The following is an 18,042-nucleotide window of genomic DNA, read 5'->3' on the forward strand; positions in this document are numbered from 1 at the left end:
AACTGATGAAATATTAGATAAAGTATTAATTTCTAAACATGCATAACACTTTCCAGTCTCTATTAAGATTACTCTTTTCTAATGACTAAAATGATTAGAGAATGAATGTGCATTTGGGAACATCCTTGTTTAGAGTTTAGCTTTCCTCATCCTCATGAGACAAACTTAGCAACACAATACAAGAACACTACCCTGCATTATAATGTACTGACTTTGAACTCAAGAGAAAGTGCATTGACTTCTGGAGGAAGGCAAGTAAGTCTGTGTGTCTGTTATTGAAGTTTAAACAGCGAAGATAATCAGCCTGAAACATGGATCTCCAAGAGCATGGGATTGGTGCTAATATAACTGCTATCATTAGATCTCACCTAACACATTGCTTGATCAATAAACATCTGGAACACAGATAGAGGGAGGTGAGAACCTAGAAGATGAACAGAATTTTAAAAAATGGCCTAATTTAAAAAGATTAGACTCTGGGAAAATGTACTATCTGTATTTCCCCCATTCTGCCTGTTTCCCCTTACTATTTACACTCTATATATATCACACATAAATATGGTGTATTCAAAAAGTACTCTGACCTATTCACTTTTTAAACTTTATTGTGTTGTAGATTTAATTTTAAATGGATAATTTGCCATTTTTGCCCATCAATCTATACTGTACTACATATCCCATAATGACAAAGTGAAGAGATGTTGTTAGAAAAATTTACAATTTTTTTTTTTAGTCACAAATTGAAATCTCTCATTCATTTAAGTGTTCAGACCCTTTACTGTCACACTCTAAATTGTGGTCGGGTTCATCCTTAGTTATCCTTGAGATATGCCCAGAGCCTGACTGGCTTCCACCAGTGGCAAACCAAATTCAATGGGTATTGTTCAGAAAGGCACAAACCTGTGCATTTAAGTTCTCATGATTCACACTACATATCAGGACAAAAAACAAGCTATGATGAAAAAGGAAAATAAATGTTATTTAGGAAAAATATTATCAGATCTGAGAAAACCTTTCTGATTTATGCTATTCTCTGATATTCTAAATTTAGACAAATAAATTTACTTGAATTATTTTTCTAAAAGATAGATGTCTTCAAGTCAAATAAAAGATTAAGATTATTACATAAATATTTTAATCCTTCATGTGAAAAATGTCAGCACCCTGAGCAAAAGATGTCTGAGGAGAACTTGACTGAGTTAGATGGATGATCTATCTATCTATCTATCTATCTATCTATCTATCTATCTATCTATCTATCTATCTATCTATCTATCTATCTATCTATCTATCTATCTATCTATCTATCTATCTATCTATCTATCTATCTATCTAGATATCTAAATGAGGTACTAAGAGCAACAAATTGTTGACCAATAAAGCAAAACCTACATTGCTGTATTTTGATGATGATATTGTCAAAGTGTATCCCAATGATCTGATGACATTTGACACTGACCAGGGACCAGCATCCCTTTGTTTAATTGATTTTTTGTGACTTGGAGAGTGCTTGAACTTTTACATGTCACTATTCACCAGCAAAAAGAATGACAGCTATTTGCAGTTTGGCAAGCTAATGTTAAAGTTAGAGAAGTCTGCAAAAAAAAAGGCAAATTCTGGTCTGGCCACATGACAATTTTGATGTGAAAAAACACCACTGCTACTCATTTACTTATACTACATTATACAAGAGTTTTAGAACTTTTTTTACTTATTTGTGTAGTTTAAGTCCTGTTAACTATAAAGCCACATTAGGATATGATTGTTCTGCAGTGGCTTCACCTATTGATGTGCACTATATCAGCAAAACTGCAACGGTCCACAGTCTTACTGAAAGGTCCAGAAAAAGTGGGATAAATGCAAAAACCTTATTTGCTATTTCAAGATACCCTAACATTCCGATACAGCTGTGCACTTCCAAGACCTTTAATATGGCTTAGCTAAATATTAGAGCATTAAATAATAAGACTTTACATTAACAAACTTTTTAGTGAAATGAAAACAGACTTACATTGAATGAAACATGGCTCAGCAGTGATGGTGTGGCAGAGTTAACTGAAGCTGCACCTCCGAACTACAATTTTGTTCGCCAAGGTAAAAAAAGACGGCTATTTAGCAAGCATTTTCTCAGGCTGATTAAATTGCAAAGATACCACTTTTGGTACTTTTGCACCTTTTGAGTATCTCTCGTACTGACCGTTTATAGACCCCCAAAATATAATGCGTCCCTTATTGAGGAGTTCTCAAACTAACTGTAATAGATTTCTAATTGTAGGGGATTTCAGTTTTCAGGTGGATATTCAGTGTTACACTTTTGCAAGAGAATTTTACTTTTTGCACTCCTTTGATCACATCAGCAAGCGTATACATAAGGGAGAACACATGCTGGATTTAGTCATTTCAAATAAAAGGATTAAAAGCTAGCATGAGGCAGGTTGTGGATATCAGTACTTCTGACCATTTGTGCATTCTACTTAACGTAGAAATACCAGTGACTAGAATCAAATAGCAGCTTTTTGTTGAAAAACACTACTTCAATGCATCTCTTGTGACTAGATTTGCAAACATTGTCAATAATCAATCCAAATGTAGTGCATGTCTAGCACAGTCAACAATGTAACTTGTAAGGATGAATGTTTTATTTTCAAAGATGAGAACTACATTCGACATAGTGGTCCCTAAAAATATTGCTAAGAAATCATTAAAGCATTAAAATACCCTGGAAAACTCACAGAGTGAGAGATCTTAAGCGAACATGCTGAATGTAAACGGAGAAAAAGTGAATTAACAATACACTATGAAATATTAAAGGTTTACTGTATATAGCTGAGTGAAATAAAGTAGTTTGCCTTGAGAGGTAGTCCTATTTTTCTAAACAATAAAAGGTGATGCTCCTCTAAACTCAGTTCAGCCAATAAAATTCCTGCTGGATACTTTCAGTGGTTTCTGCTACATTTTTTAAACACAAAATAAAGGATGTTATAAGTAACATAATACATCCCTCCAAAATGAATCCTTTTCACTCCCAGCATCCCCTTTTTAGAGAATTAAACTCATTCACTGAAATAGGTTGAGAATCAATTTTTTAACATAAACACTCCACTTGTGTCTTTGACCAGGTCCCAACTGGCTTTTTCAAAGAAGTTGACTTAACATTAGATAAAGGGGTCTTTCCAGATTGTCTAAAAACTGCATTAGCTAAAGCCCTGCTCAAGAAAAATAATTTTGACTTCTCCGACATATTTCTAACCTGCCTTTTTGAAGTAAAATTCTAGAAAAATCAGTCTTTCATCAGTTAAATGACTAAACAAATATTCTAGTCTTGATAAATTTCAGTCAGTTTTTAGAACAAATCATAGTACTGAAACTATACTGGTTAAAGTAGTAAATGACTTGCATGTTAATCCTGACAGAGGCCACGCGCTTGTTCTTGTTTTATTAGACAGCAGCATTTGACACCACAGACCACAGTATTCTTATAAATGGCCTTAGTCAATGGGTGGACTTCACAGGCAGTGTCTTAAATTGGCTTCAGTTTTAACAGGTAGTATATTCTTTGTTAGCTGTGGTGACTGTAGTTTAGGGATGATAATGTACTGTATATGGATTTATTCTGGGCCTGATGTTATGCTCTCATTAGGCTACATTACACAAGGTGATCTACTAGAGCTATGCAGACCACACACAGCTTTACATTTCTGTAGCACCTGATGACCTTGATGCTCTGGACTCTCTGATCTAATGTCTATCTTGTACTTCTTCCAGCCAAATAAAGAAAAAAATGAAATCTTAGTTGTTAATAAAAAATGATAATAGTGAGGGTAGCAGAAATTAAACTGCCATAAAAGTCAAGGCGGAAGTTAAAAATTAAGTGTAATTATGGACTCTGACCTAAACTTAAAATCGCACATTAACCATATTACAAAGACAATGCTTTCCCATTTAATAAGGAACATTGCAAAAGTTAGACACTATAAGATGCTAATACATATTAATCTTTTCATTCTTATAAGACCTTTCATTCTTGAAAATTGTAGTATAGAAGCTGAGAGCTTTTAGAAGGAAAAAAAATAACACTGACATTCTTCTGTGTATTACTTACTACAGGAAGCAAAATGAACCATCAAAAAATCTGAGGAAAAAAAATTGCTAAAAACAAACATTTCCTGAATCTTGTGTAGCTTTGTATAACCATGATTACTGCACTCCTTTCAGGATTATTTCTTTTCCTATGCTGAATACAGTCCCCCAGCAACTTTAAAATAATATGGACCTGTATAGACTCTGTTCTCTAAGAGTCAATACAGTAATTATAAACATGCATTTAAAATGTACATTAAAGAAACCTGAGGGTTTCAATTTTAATATGGCTTGCCAAATGTCTTCATTATCTGACTAGAAGCCAAGTCAAGACAGTTGACATGGGAATTAACAAAACAGTGTTGTCCTGGGTTCGCTTCCCAGGTCCTCCCTGTGTGGAGTTTGCATGTTCTCCCCGTGTCTGCGTGGGTTTCCTCCTGGTGCTCCAGTTTCCTCCCACAGTCCAAAGACATGCAGGTTAGGTGCTTTGGCGATCCTAAATTGTCCCTAGTAAGTGCTTGGTGTGTGGGTGTGTGTGTGTGTGTGCCCTGCGGTGGGCTGGCTCCCTGCCCAGGGTTTGTTCCTGCCTTGCGCCCTGTGCTGGCTGAGATTGGCTCCAGCAGACCCCCGTGACCCTGTGTTAGGATATAGCGGGTTGGAGAATAACTGACTGAAAACAGTGCTGTTCAACTTTGAAACCCAGTTTCTAGCTACAACCAGCCAATGGCAGGTAACAGCACTGGTAACCTTGAAGTCAGATGTTTTAAATTCAAACAAAACTCTAAGTCTTGTGAATTTTTTACCATAACTATATTAAAAGTAAATTAAAGCTATTATTATATTTCTGTTTAATAAAAACAAACAAGTACATCCATTTTCAAACCATCTTTTAATTCAATTCAAGCTCATAATATAAATTTAAATCATAAAAATGCAAACTAATGTTTATTACTTAAACTTAGGAAACTAATCTGTACAAAAGCAAGGTAATGAAAGCCACATGCAGCATGGAATTCAAAAATGAATTATGAATTATTATTAACACTTTATAAAGTGTATTACACAGAAATAAAAGATAAAATCAAACATGATAGTATAATTAAAAGTTATGTTCAGTTTACTTAACATAAATCTCTTACCCTTACGTATAAATGAAAAATCAGCAATGTGATTACTTTGTTTCAATGACTGCAACAATATTATTGATAAACTATATTTAATTAATATTGCAATTCTGCTCCATATTATGTTTCAAATATCAAAATCAAAATAAAACAATTATTGTATTAAAAATGATCTAATAAAACAAGTATGAACCATTCACTTTTCATTCTGCACTTCAAGGTATTTTATTTCTGTTTGGACTCATTTCTTTGATAAAGGCATTTCAAGAAGTCTATAAAAGTTTTTTATGGAACTTTGCAGGGGTGATAGCATAGTGATCTTAGCCTGTGTCTGACATTTACTAAAGCTTTTAACAAGGTGGACACATTCCATACTGAAACACCATATGTTTCCTAACAATACTGATGCCTTTACTTTAAATTCTGGGTGACTAGTGACTGAAAACAGAGTAGTAGTTAAATAGAAAGAATTAAAAACCAACTTACCTCAAACTCTGCATGTTTGTGGACATCTTCGGCTCTCTGCCTGTTCAAAATGAATTCGGCCTCATTCGCCACGCGAACTATGTGGTCTTTCATAGCATGACAAAGAAGTCTTCACAAGGAAATTAAAAGATAATAAAAATGAATATAATTATATCACATGCTACTTAATTTCTTTTTAATATATATATTTAAATATAAAGCATACATGAGCAGCACAGAGGTGCAATGAGTAGCACCACTGTTTCACAGTACAAGAATCTGGTTTCATTTCAAAATGAGGTGGCTTCTGCACAAGATTTATACATTCTCCTTGTGTTTCCATTTTCATGTTGACTATATTTTGTTCTCACAGTCAAACACAAGCTGTTTGGTTGTTTTGTAGCATTTAATGTGCCTGTTATAAATGCTTAAGTGTTCTTTATCCTGTCCTGTACTGATTCACGACATGTGACTGTGATGTAATATTGAGGTAGGCCTCAGCTTTCCTTAACTTTCCATAACTTTCCTTATGCATACATGTTTGTAAATGTTCTTTTCCATTTGTTTTGAAAATGCAAATTTCAAGTATATCAACAACATATGAGTTACAGTATATAATGTCATATATTAGATGGTTCGGTTCAACTAATTAATGTACTTCTTATTGACAAAACTTAACAAAATTGTGTACATTTATAGTGAAATACATGGTACTTCAGGAAATGCTACCAGAAGTTTTTTTTCATGAACTCTCAAAGTTTGACATTTTTCTTCTTCTATTGTACTTTGTTAACATAAATCTATTTTATATTGTGATTTTCAACTATCTAAGAATAACAAAATGCAGTAGGAAGATACACATGTACATATTTATACTGACAATATTCCAGACTGGAAAAGTGATGTCAGGATAAACAGAAATGCAGTAGGGTGTGAATAACTCATGCTTGGGACAACAACTGCTAAAGCATTGTATATCTGTTAGGTCTAAAATAACAGGAGTTCATGAAAGTAGCTTGAGTAACAAGCTGTAAGAAAGCTGTGTGTTTTGTACATTGTTAAAGTGCCCTGAAAGTAAATTCTGCATAAATACATTACCCCTTAAAAGAGAATGGGGAAAAATTCTCCAGACTGCCAGGTGGCAGAATAGGGCTAGACATAGATTACAGATGGATCAATCTACGATGTTATCGAGAACCGGTGGTGTTGGAGACAACAAGGGTGCCTTGCCCATTATATATACTGTGTGTGTATATATACTGTATATATATATATATATATATATATATATATATATATATATATATATATATATATATATATATATATATATATATATATATATATATATATATATATATATATATATATATATATATATATATATATATAATCCTAAGCCTAAAAGTGCAACAATTTTGTACAACGATTTTATGTGACTTTTTTGTCACGTTTTAAATCGGGCTTATTTTAAACCCTACATACTGTATATATGTTTTGTATAATTCTTTTCAGAATTTATCAAACTTTAATGTGATATTGTTATATTTTCAGATTCTTATTGCATTTTTACATTATAAACTAAAAAATATCAAGAACTCACATCCCTCGACATGAGACTTTGTGCCAAGAGATTTAACCACACCCGGGGCTGGAAATAAAAGACAAAGAGTAGGACAGCTGCTGTACAGGCTTTTAAATGTTCGAAGCGCCACGCGAGATGCAGATCATGCGGTACGGCAGCAGCAGCAAGCCAGAAGCTGATTGAGCAAAGAGGAGGTAAAAAAAAAAAAAAAACTATTTGTTTCCCATTGTATCACCTTTTAAGAGAGGGTTTCAGAGGAGCAACCGCATCTCCTTGGGGTGCGTTCAGCCCCCCTCTTCACAATGTGAGCGGCAGAGATGTGAAGAGGCTGGTGCATGGTGCAGGCCTGGGGGGGGGGGGGTAGGATTTGGAGAGTGAAGCAAGCAGAGGGCGATCCCCCTAGTATGTTTATATATTTATATATATGTATATATTTGTATAATATATACAAATGTATATATTTATTGTCACAGGTGGCTGGGGGTTGCCCTACCCTGGTTGCTTTGGGAACCACGGGTACAGAGCTGTGAAGCTCAACCCTGTAGAGGCCCGTGGTCACCACCAGGGGGCGCCCCAATGCATATGGAGCCCTGGACCTCAGCACTTCCACACCCGGAAGTGCTGGGGGGGAAGAGGATCGGGGACACCCGGAGTGCTTCCGGGTGTGCAGCCGGCACTTCCACCACACTGGGGAGTGTCGGTGGAAGATTGCCGGGAAGCACCTGGAGCACATCCGGGTGATTATAAAAGTGGCCGCCTCCCTTCATTCAGGGCTGGAGTCAGGTGGAAGAGGATGGAAATCAAAGGATAGGTGTGGAGGTGGTCCTGAGAGAGAAGGCATTTTATTGAGGGCCTGGACTGGGGTAATTGGTGCTGCGGCACTGGGTTGTGTGCTTCATCATACTTGTAAATAGTGTAAATAAATGTGTGTTGGGTAACTTTAAAGCGATGTCCGTCTGTCAGTGTCCGGGCCAGGTTTCACAATATATACTGTATATATATTAGTATATTGGATCTAGATTGCAAGGATTCGTGAGGATATTCAGAAGGAACTGAAGGAGGAAAGTCTCAGAAATTCCTATGTGCTTAAATTGTAACATTGGGGTCATACGTATATAAAGTCGTCCTATTTTGAGAGGCCCTTTGAGTTTAGAGGTGGGCGGTGATACAGGACAGCAGCTCAACTTCTTAAATGAGATGAAAACATTTTTGGTGCTCATACATAAGCCACTGTACTTTACAGGTTAAAACCAAAACCACAATAGCTAGCCCTCAGTTGGCAGCTGGAGGTTTCGTTATATGTATCATTTTCTTTCTTTCTTTTTATTCGATATTTACTTTTACCCTTGTGTCTTTTGTGTTAATAAATAATTATTTTTTATAAGAATGGCTTTTTTGGAATATACTGTTCTGAAATTGTACTGCATAGAGAGGTACATCTACCATTATTAAATTTGTATTTAATTTATTATTATTTTTAATCAAGTTCTTAGGATTTGTAATACTGGTAATATATGTAAAATGTGTAGAGCATATTTAGCTGTGCACATAGAGCTCCAAGGACTTGAAAAACAATTTATAGACCTTAGATCTAGGAGGTCAACTGGCTGCCCAACTACAGTCTACAGTTTTCTTTAGTGAATGTCTGATGTTAAATTTGTTATTTTCCTTGCTAATGTCTGCCATTCGTAGTTATTACAAAAGCAGACAGACAGAGTGACAGACACAGATAGATAGATGTCACTGTAAACAAAATTTTAGTAAAGGATTTGTTATTTAGTAAATTTCAATTCACCATATTACATTATACATACCAAAAAGTGCTCTGTGAAGACCATCTTAAAAAAAAAGAATTACTAATCCACCCAGCCAGCATGTGTTTGAATGACTGAGTACATAAACAACACCTACTTTACGTCTTTTTCTACACAAAAACCGAATGGACGAGGATTAAAATTAAGAGCTCATGGGCTACAATATATACTTATCGTTACATTATGTATATTAAAGCCATTAGGTAGAAAAAGCTTCCGATTTCTAAATTTTTATTAAAAGATATAATTCTAAATAGATGGAAATATGTACTTGCTGTTTTTCTTTTAAACCTAACAAGTTCTCGCTAGGCTTATTTAGAAGATTCCCTTTTTTCCACTGATAGCTGAATTTCAATTTTCAGTACCTTAAAATACAATTGCTATTATGTTGAGATTATAGGCAATTTTACACATCATTAACCCTGCTTTGTTTTAATTACTGAAGAGCATTGTTGTTTCCCTACAAATGATTCAGTATATAATTTCAGTATGTCCCAGAGAGCGTTTTAATCTTTCAGCACATTCATCAACTGTTTATGTCCTGTTAATTGTTGACATTCACTGAATTACATTTTTAGTCTTAGATAAATGAGTTTAGTGTACCTCACAGTTCAAATTAAAACACTGCACAGATTTAAATAAGAGCCCAGAAAATTCTGATGAGCAGAAACCACAGCTTTACATTTCTGTATTATTTTAGTTAGTTTTTTTTTTTTTCAGCTTTTCTTTCCTGAAAAAAAAGTCATCCTTTTATTTGAGTCTTTGAAAGTCTAGAAGCAGTACAATTAAATGTATAAATACATTTGTGGGTTTTTAAAAAAGAAACAGCCATTAAAGGCTCTGTAAATGATCATGAGTTTAGTATTAAATGTGAAAAATGTAAAAAGATTTATACAGCCCAGTATATATGTGGATCCCTGCTGTAGATTTTCACAATAGCATGATAGAATTTCCAGCACCCTGGACAGCACCAAGTGCCTCTGCTCATGCAGATCCTTTGTAGAACGGAGATAATGCCATTAATGTAACAGGAATGGCACATCTTGACAGATGGAGCACCAGATGGATCTGCAGACTGTGCTCTCTCTGTCTTCAGTTTTAAACATTGTAACTGATAATGCCATGAAATAGCATGGAAAATAAATAAAATCATTGATCAAGCATATCTATTTTTTCAATCCCAATTGCTTCATTAGAGGTGTAAAAAACAGAGAATTTTTGGCAAAATGCAAGGACATATGAATTGACATATTACATTGGAAAACACCGAAAATATTGTCAGAATAATTACCTTCCTTCATTGATCAACTCTATAAATGCAAGGCCTGCATTCTTTTGTATTGAATTCTGCCATTCCTAAAAATAAAAGAAACCAGGAACATATGTGAATTCCTTTTTAATGTATTTCATTAACATTAAAAATATTTCTATCATTGTTAAAAGGTTGATTGATTTAAAATAGTAGTTCACCTAAAAGATAAATAGGAGATAAATACGGAGTTGGCATGTTTCTTTTTAACTGATCTTAACTGTTACTTAAAAAATAATACTTATTTGAAAACCAGAGAGTATTTCAGGCATCTGCTTCAATTACACTAATTACTTTCTTTACATTCTCTCATTAAAATTTAAGGTATCAATGGATAAAATATTTTCCCCTTTGCTATCTTTTAACAATTTTAAAAGGCTTAGTATAAGCTAAATTGACTAATATACATTGAAATGTTTTTCAGAAATATGGTTCTATTCAATCTTACAGAAAGGCAAGAAATGCCAGAGAAGTGTATTATAAGATAAAGACATATCCATGCATGTGTAGTGGCACAGATTTCATATACTGAAGATGAATTTTGGTCTAGAGAATGAGAGCATCACGACAAGCCTTACAGCTCATATTTTTCAGATTTACCAAATGGGAAATTAGTCTGAATAAGACACACATACATAATGAAAATTTAATATAAAGAAAGGCAGGAAAAAGCCAGTAACTTCACAGTTAAAATTATGTCTGTTTTGAATGCATAATATCTAACAAAAAAGCTAAAACAATACCGATAAATAAAAAGTAATACAGAAAAGAAGGCACTTAGAAACATTACATTTTATAACAAAGTAACCTTTTAAGTCCTCTGCCATTACCCTTACTTTTGTGCTTTACAGTGTAACCTAATACATTTCATGACTCCCTTTGAAAAAGCCAGAAGCTTAATGACATCTGACTTACAAAGAAAAATGTGTAACCAACAAAAAACAGAAATTATAATGTCACTTTCAATTATGTACTATATGTGTTGTGTTGTAAGTATGTGACAGATTTTAGTTGAACCAGTAAAGAGGGACTGAAAAGGGATATATTCATGGACTGAAAATACATATGTTTTAATAATAAGAAGAAATATCTAGTTTATAAACAACCGTTTAGTCAAAGTTATGCATTAAAGACATTTAAAATTGCAATCATTTTTCTGAAAAATAGTACACAAATATGGACCTTGTTTACTAAGTGCAGTAAACATTCACTGTGGAGATACAAAACGTGTTCTACATCTTTAAAACATACAACTGGAAATATAAAAGCTGAAGATCTCAAAATGAAAGGTGGAAGCAACAGGGAAGTCAGAATATTCCATCAACAATTCTACATTATTTGTACTTGTATTTTGTCAAAATTGATGCATAATCACAAACTCCATACCACAATGTTGCAAAAACAAATTGCTTTACCACAATATTGAAGTCATGTGAATGAAATCTGCACATTATTTTAAAACATTAGGAGCGTCAGACCTAGCTCCAGCATGCAAAACAAAAACTTTTTAAGATGTACAATATAGTGGTGAGTTTCCCAAAAGCATTGTAATGCTAGGTACATTGTCAACTTCATGTTAAGATTATTTGTTAATTAACGATCGTTTTCCAAAACTCCTCTTAATAAAATTGATAGATTTACTTGTTTGTAAAATAGTGACTCACTTATCCTTGTCATTGTGTATAAAGAGCTCCTTTGCCATTTATTCAGTCAGTCAACGCACTTGTCTAGTGACTGACATTGCAGACAGACACATTATACAGTATAACCATAAACATGAAGTCAAGATTACAATTGTTTTTACAATCCCTTTATTCAATCATTGGAGGAATATTAATCCCATGATGCATTTGCCGGTGGGATACTATTGGTTGACAGCAGGCATCCTCTCTAGTGCTGGATCCCCTACACCAGGGGTGTCTGACTCCAGTCCTGGAGGGCCGCAGTGGGTGCAGGTTTTCATTCTAACCATCTCCTTAATTAGTGATCAGTTTTTGCTACTAATTAACTTCTTTTGCCTTTGTTTTAATTGGCGTGACTCAGACCCCTTAGTTGTTTCTTTGTCCTTAATTAGCAGCCAAACAATAATGAGACACAAAACAAGCCGCCACATGACCAGCTCCCCTGTGCCCATCACACAATAGCTGAAAATAAAGAAGGGTGAAGGTCTCAGTAAAACAGAAAATCAACAGTTATGGAAATGTCTGCTGTGGCAGAACGAGAGCAACAACAAGCCATGGAATTAAATGACAGGTTCAATTAACAACAAGAATCAGCATCTCATTAAGAAACTGGTTGGAGTGAAATTGGTTGGAGTTTGAATCCCCAGTTTAATTGGTCATCTGTTGGCTCGTTTCACATCTAATTTCTGTTTGGCTGTCATTTAATGAAGAAAAGAATCAATTCAGGGGACTGAATCCTTAAAACAGGGCTAAAGAAAAGAAGTTAATTAGCAGTGAAAACTGGTCACTTGTTATGAAAAAGGTCAGAATGAAAACCTGCAGCCACTGCGGCCCTCCAGGCCTGGAGTAGGACACCTGTGCCCTACACCATGGCTAAAGGGGGTTATAAAAGTGCATTAAGAATTTGGAAGATGCAACATTATGAGTTTCATTGCAGTGAATTTGCACTGTAATTAATTTGTAATTAGGCATTATTACATTGGCCTTTCTTTGTAACTCAAGAATGCTATGAGTAAATATATTTATGATAAGAATGAACAATGTGTGCTTACTTATGTTATGCTGTTGCAAGCAAAATCAAATTTAATAATAGGACACATTCACTATCTTAGACTATGACAGCTCACTGTTATGACAAACAACCTTAAATTTTGTAGATTAGAGGTTACAGCATATTTACACTTCACTGAATAGAAGAGTGCATTATTCAATTATTAAAAAACGAGAAACACAAATTGTTTGATTTTATTTTTTTAAGTTGGCTGATTTTGCAAATGCAATATTTTTGTTAATCATGGTGAAAACAGGCAAAAACAAAGGAGAAAAGTTAGTAATTATATGAAACTACAAACTTTCTTTGTAAACTGTATTAATTGTTTTGCCATATATTACTGTCTACAAGGAAAACATGTATCAGTTCATTCTGCTCACAACATATTTAAATTTACAAATGTGTTTTAAGTTCACTACAAAGTATAAATTGAGGATTGTGGCCAGGTGCTCTTGAATGAAACTTCTGTCAGTGTGACAGTAACCCAGGAAACAATGCATTTTGGTCAGCGGCTTTTCCATTTATAACAGTGCCAAAGGTATAGAGTAAAAATACATGCTAATTCTTAAATGTAGGCATATCTTACTGCAACCCAGATACTTCAAGATAATTCAGAAAAGGATTGCAAATGGTCCCTTTGCCATCAAAATAATAATCACCCATTTCTGTTATCTTAAAACACCTAAATTTTGATACTATATATAAAACTGACTGTGGTGGGCTGGTGCCCTGCCGGGGGTTCGTTTCCTGCCTTGCGCCCTGTGTTGGCTGGGATTGGCTCCAGCAGACCCCTGTGACCCTGTAGTTAGGATATAGCGGGTTGGATAATCGATGGATGGATGGATGGATGGATATAAAACTGACAATTAAACAAATTCTTCAATTACAAAATAAATTTTCATAAAATAATATGAAATTTAAAAATAGAAAGCAACGTTAGTTGCTAATTCAATATTGAGTTGTTTCATAATAAGAAATATTTATGCAGTGGGCCTGATGATTTTCAATAAATTCAAAAAAAATAGTCTGTGCATTATTTTTCTTTATTAATAATAGCTACAATTCACAATGTTGCAAAAGTACATTTAAAACCTCTGTATATCTACTATTCATACAAAGATATATCTTCACATATAATATACCTACTTTAAGCAGTGTCATATGCTAACAAAAAAAAAATAAATAAATAAAAACACTTCTAAAAACTTATAATGTTTTTGTCTTGAATAATTCACCTTCAGTAATGTTCAGGTGACTTCATCTATACTTGAAAATATTTTTTTACCTAAATATTGAACCGCAGTCTTCATTAAAATTTTAAATTAGTATTTTTTTTATAGATTTTCAGTTATTCTTGGCATAGACGCTCACATAGACAGTCAACATCAAGTAGTTGGCAGTAGTAGGGCATATTCAGACATACCCAGGACAATTTACCATTGGTAGTTTACTAGTCTTTGAAAGGTTAAAGCTATACGTCTACTTCCTAATCAATGTCATTGCATATGACAAGGAAAAAGCCTAAAATTAAAGCATTGTCAGGATTCAAAGCCACACTTTTGGCCTAATAGAAAAAGCAGGAGGTCATAAATGTATGCCTTACTTCAGCCATGCTGATATTATAAGAAGAAAAAAAGAAGGAACAATGTGCAAGATAACAAAATTCTTTCTTTGCATACATGATTTAAGGCATAAGATAATCGTATCAAGATGAAAATATCTTGATCAGAACAGCAGCAGCCATCCTCAAGCAAGCAGCACTTATATACAGCATATCTGTCTGTTGTACATCCAGAATCTGCTATGCAAGAAATCCCTGTAAGGAATCACTTTAACTATAATAAATTTCATGAAGTGATAAAAGCGGAGTCTTCTGATCCACTGATTACAGTTTACTTTTGAAAGATAACTTGTGAACTACTCAATCAGTATATGTATGAAAATAGTTGTGTTAACTGTACAGGCTTTCTCTTTATCTTGAATCAGTTCATTTAGATCAATCAGTAAATAACCCAAAAGCAGAGATTCAATGATATAAGTAGGCAGCATTACACAACACAGTTACATAGGGAACAGCCACTGGTTTAAGTTTAAAAGTGCACCGACCTTCTCCTGACTGTTTAATGCACTGCTAGAGCATTCAATTGCAGTATTTGCATTTATGGATGATAAAACTATTAATGAATACTTTGCTTCTTTATGTGCAAATTAGATCAATGTTTCTTCTACTAAATTGTGTTTTAAGTAAGTGAAAAAACTATTTTTATGCTTTACAGATATTAATAAAAAAACATTGATTTGAAATCCATTTGTGCATTACTGACCCTGCTTAGACTAGTGTGGGATTGCAGCATCCAGCAGAAGAAAAAGAACCAACCCTGGATTGCATGATAGTCCATTGCAGACCAAAAACACTAGCACCTTTATTTTTTAGATACAGAAAGAGAACTCAAATACTTGGAAAGATCTACACAGAGAAAAGGACAATGTGCAAATTACACACATATAATGTTCAGGCCTGGATAGACCTCTAATAAAGGTCTCTGTGAGGCAACAACACTTACCACTGTGCTTCCATGCACTCGGGTTTCAATTCATATACAATAAAACTTATACTGGTGAAGTTGTATACAATATACCTGTATAATAAAAATTATTTCAATACTAGCCCAATTACTAATATGAATCCAACTTTTATCATCCTTAAAATAAATAAAATAACATTTAACCTTTACTTTTTATTAGTAATTAAGCAACTCTTTTTTTTTGCCAATTTGCTTACAATTTTTTCCATGATGCAATGCCCTATTGAGGAATAACCTTCATTGCAAGTTATTCAACTATCCATATGAACTGAATTATCTGAGACATATATTTGCAGACGTTTGAAATATGATACCTCATGTAAATGTAGCCCATACCTTGAACTTGTGCCCCTGGCAATGGAACATTTATCCAGGAGCTAAGATAAGAAAATCTGACATCCTTCTAGCATTTAACATAATGTTTTCAACATGAATAGAACAAAACATTTTTAGAAAAAACAAGCAAATGGTAATAAGATGCAAGAAGTTCTACTTTTACTTTTTCAATTCTGTACATCCAGGAGTCAGTCCATTAGCATGCCATTTAAACTCCAAATAAGAACACCAAATGTGGACATGAAATAAAATAATGAATTACATTTATACAGTGCTTTTCTAACCTACACAAAGAGCTTTACCACTACAACCACCACTGTCAGGAATCCTGACCACCCTGGCCCACTGGCGAAAGCCTGGCCTAAAAAACGGATTGGTCCAGACATGGACAGGAGAGACAGACACTAAATTAAAGAAATTGGCTGGTAAAAATGTGATTGACTCTTTTGCAGATTGCATATGGGACTGAATGCAAGGATGATAGTAATACAATTCTGGTCAGTTACTGCACAGGAATCTCAACTTTTGAAACTTGGGGCTTTTTGAAACTAATTGTCCTATTAATACCTGACCTGACCAATCTTATCACTTCTTGTGGTAACTGGCCTGAAAAACCTGAACTACCCCCTTTTTCAGTTTCCTGTGTGGAATTGGATAAAAACTAAACTGTCTGATTACTCAGATATTATGCTTTGAACTATTAGTAGATTTTGAATCATAGTAGTAATTTTTAAATAAAACAAAAGTGTGAAGCTTGAGATGCATGTAATCAGAAGTACTGTAATTGAATATTATGAATGCAAAGACATGAACATTTTAATCATATGTTTGAAGGAATGGTAGAAAGAAAGTCCAGGGTGGTACAAAAGTGAAGTAAGAAAGCAGAGGATCCAACCAATTTTATCCATTTTTATTAATGGAATGAAATTTGTAAAACAGGAAAATCATCTTGAAGATAGGGAGGAAGGACTGAACCCGTGTCATCATTGCTAAATTGCTGTAAAAACTGTTTAACTTATATTTTATAATGTAATCTTTGTAACTTTGTATTTTATTTTTTGTGCTTTATGAAATACATTAAATGCTTTAACATTTTTATCTGGTCTAGATTCTTGTATCTTTCTGGTCTCATAGGTTCAGGAGCGGGGTGTCACTTTAGGGGTTTCATTGAAGTGCTAAGCAGGGTTAGAGATGTGAGAGAATGGCCTGCAACAGGTAACCAAACTTGTTAAAGTCTCAACACCAGGTAGTAGGACCAGAGATCTGGAACTGCAGGGTGAACCTTAAAGGACCCAAAGGTCACCACTGCCACCACATCACTCACCCCATAGCTTGGGAAAGAGAGACCGATAACCTGGGTATTGCTCCAGGCACAGATCTAGACACAGCCAATGTGCAACATCCACCTGAATGATGATGGACCCTACTCTTTTTGAAATATTTCCTGGGATCCAAGTGGGAGAAGAATAGCAAAGTTGTATTAAGTACAGGTGAAGAGATGTTGGGTAGGACAGCAGGATGGTCCCCACCTGGTCTCAAAGGCATGTGGTTATGGAACATAAAGGTGCAGGATGCGATAAAAGCAAAGAAGGAGGCAAAAGATAGAAAAATGTATAGGCAGACAAGCAAGGAGGCAAAGAGGGTAGTGGCAAGAGTCAAGGTAAAGACTTTGGAGGAGGTGTATGAAAAATTGGAGACAAAAGAGCGAGAGAGCATGCTTTTTAATATATTGAAGGCTAGGAATAAGGCTGGAAAGGATTTTAGATAACGCAGAAAAAAGATAAGCAACGTTTGGTCTTGAGTAAGCATGACAGCAGGAAGTATAGAAGGTACTTTGAAAAGCTACTGAATGAAAAAAAATCCAAGGGAAGGGTTTGGTGATGGAGCCCTAAATGAAGGGCTCATACCAAGAATAAGTAGGGAGGAAGTAAAGGAGGTACTGAAAAGAATGAATAATGGAAAGGCAACAGGACTGGATGAAATACAAGAAGAACAGAAGACTAAAGGAGAA

At 34.5% G+C, this 18,042-nt stretch overlaps 1 protein-coding gene across 26 annotated transcripts in view; it reads right to left on the reverse strand.

The window, feature by feature from the left end:
* The window catches only part of nbeaa (neurobeachin a), a 925,612-nt gene that overhangs the window by 402,625 nt on the left and 504,945 nt on the right, over positions 1-18,042 (reverse strand). For all 26 annotated transcript variants that reach the window (XM_051927338.1, XM_051927337.1, XM_051927335.1 and 23 more), the window contains 2 exons: positions 10,360-10,424; positions 5,691-5,799 (listed from right to left, as the gene is read on the reverse strand). In XM_051927338.1, coding sequence (XP_051783298.1) covers positions 5,691-5,799; positions 10,360-10,424 — 174 coding nt within the window. The remainder of the gene's footprint in view (positions 1-5,690; positions 5,800-10,359; positions 10,425-18,042) is intronic.

The sequence above is a fragment of the Erpetoichthys calabaricus genome, chromosome 4 (genome assembly GCF_900747795.2).
Source record: "Erpetoichthys calabaricus chromosome 4, fErpCal1.3, whole genome shotgun sequence".
Lineage (NCBI taxonomy): Eukaryota > Metazoa > Chordata > Cladistia > Polypteriformes > Polypteridae > Erpetoichthys > Erpetoichthys calabaricus.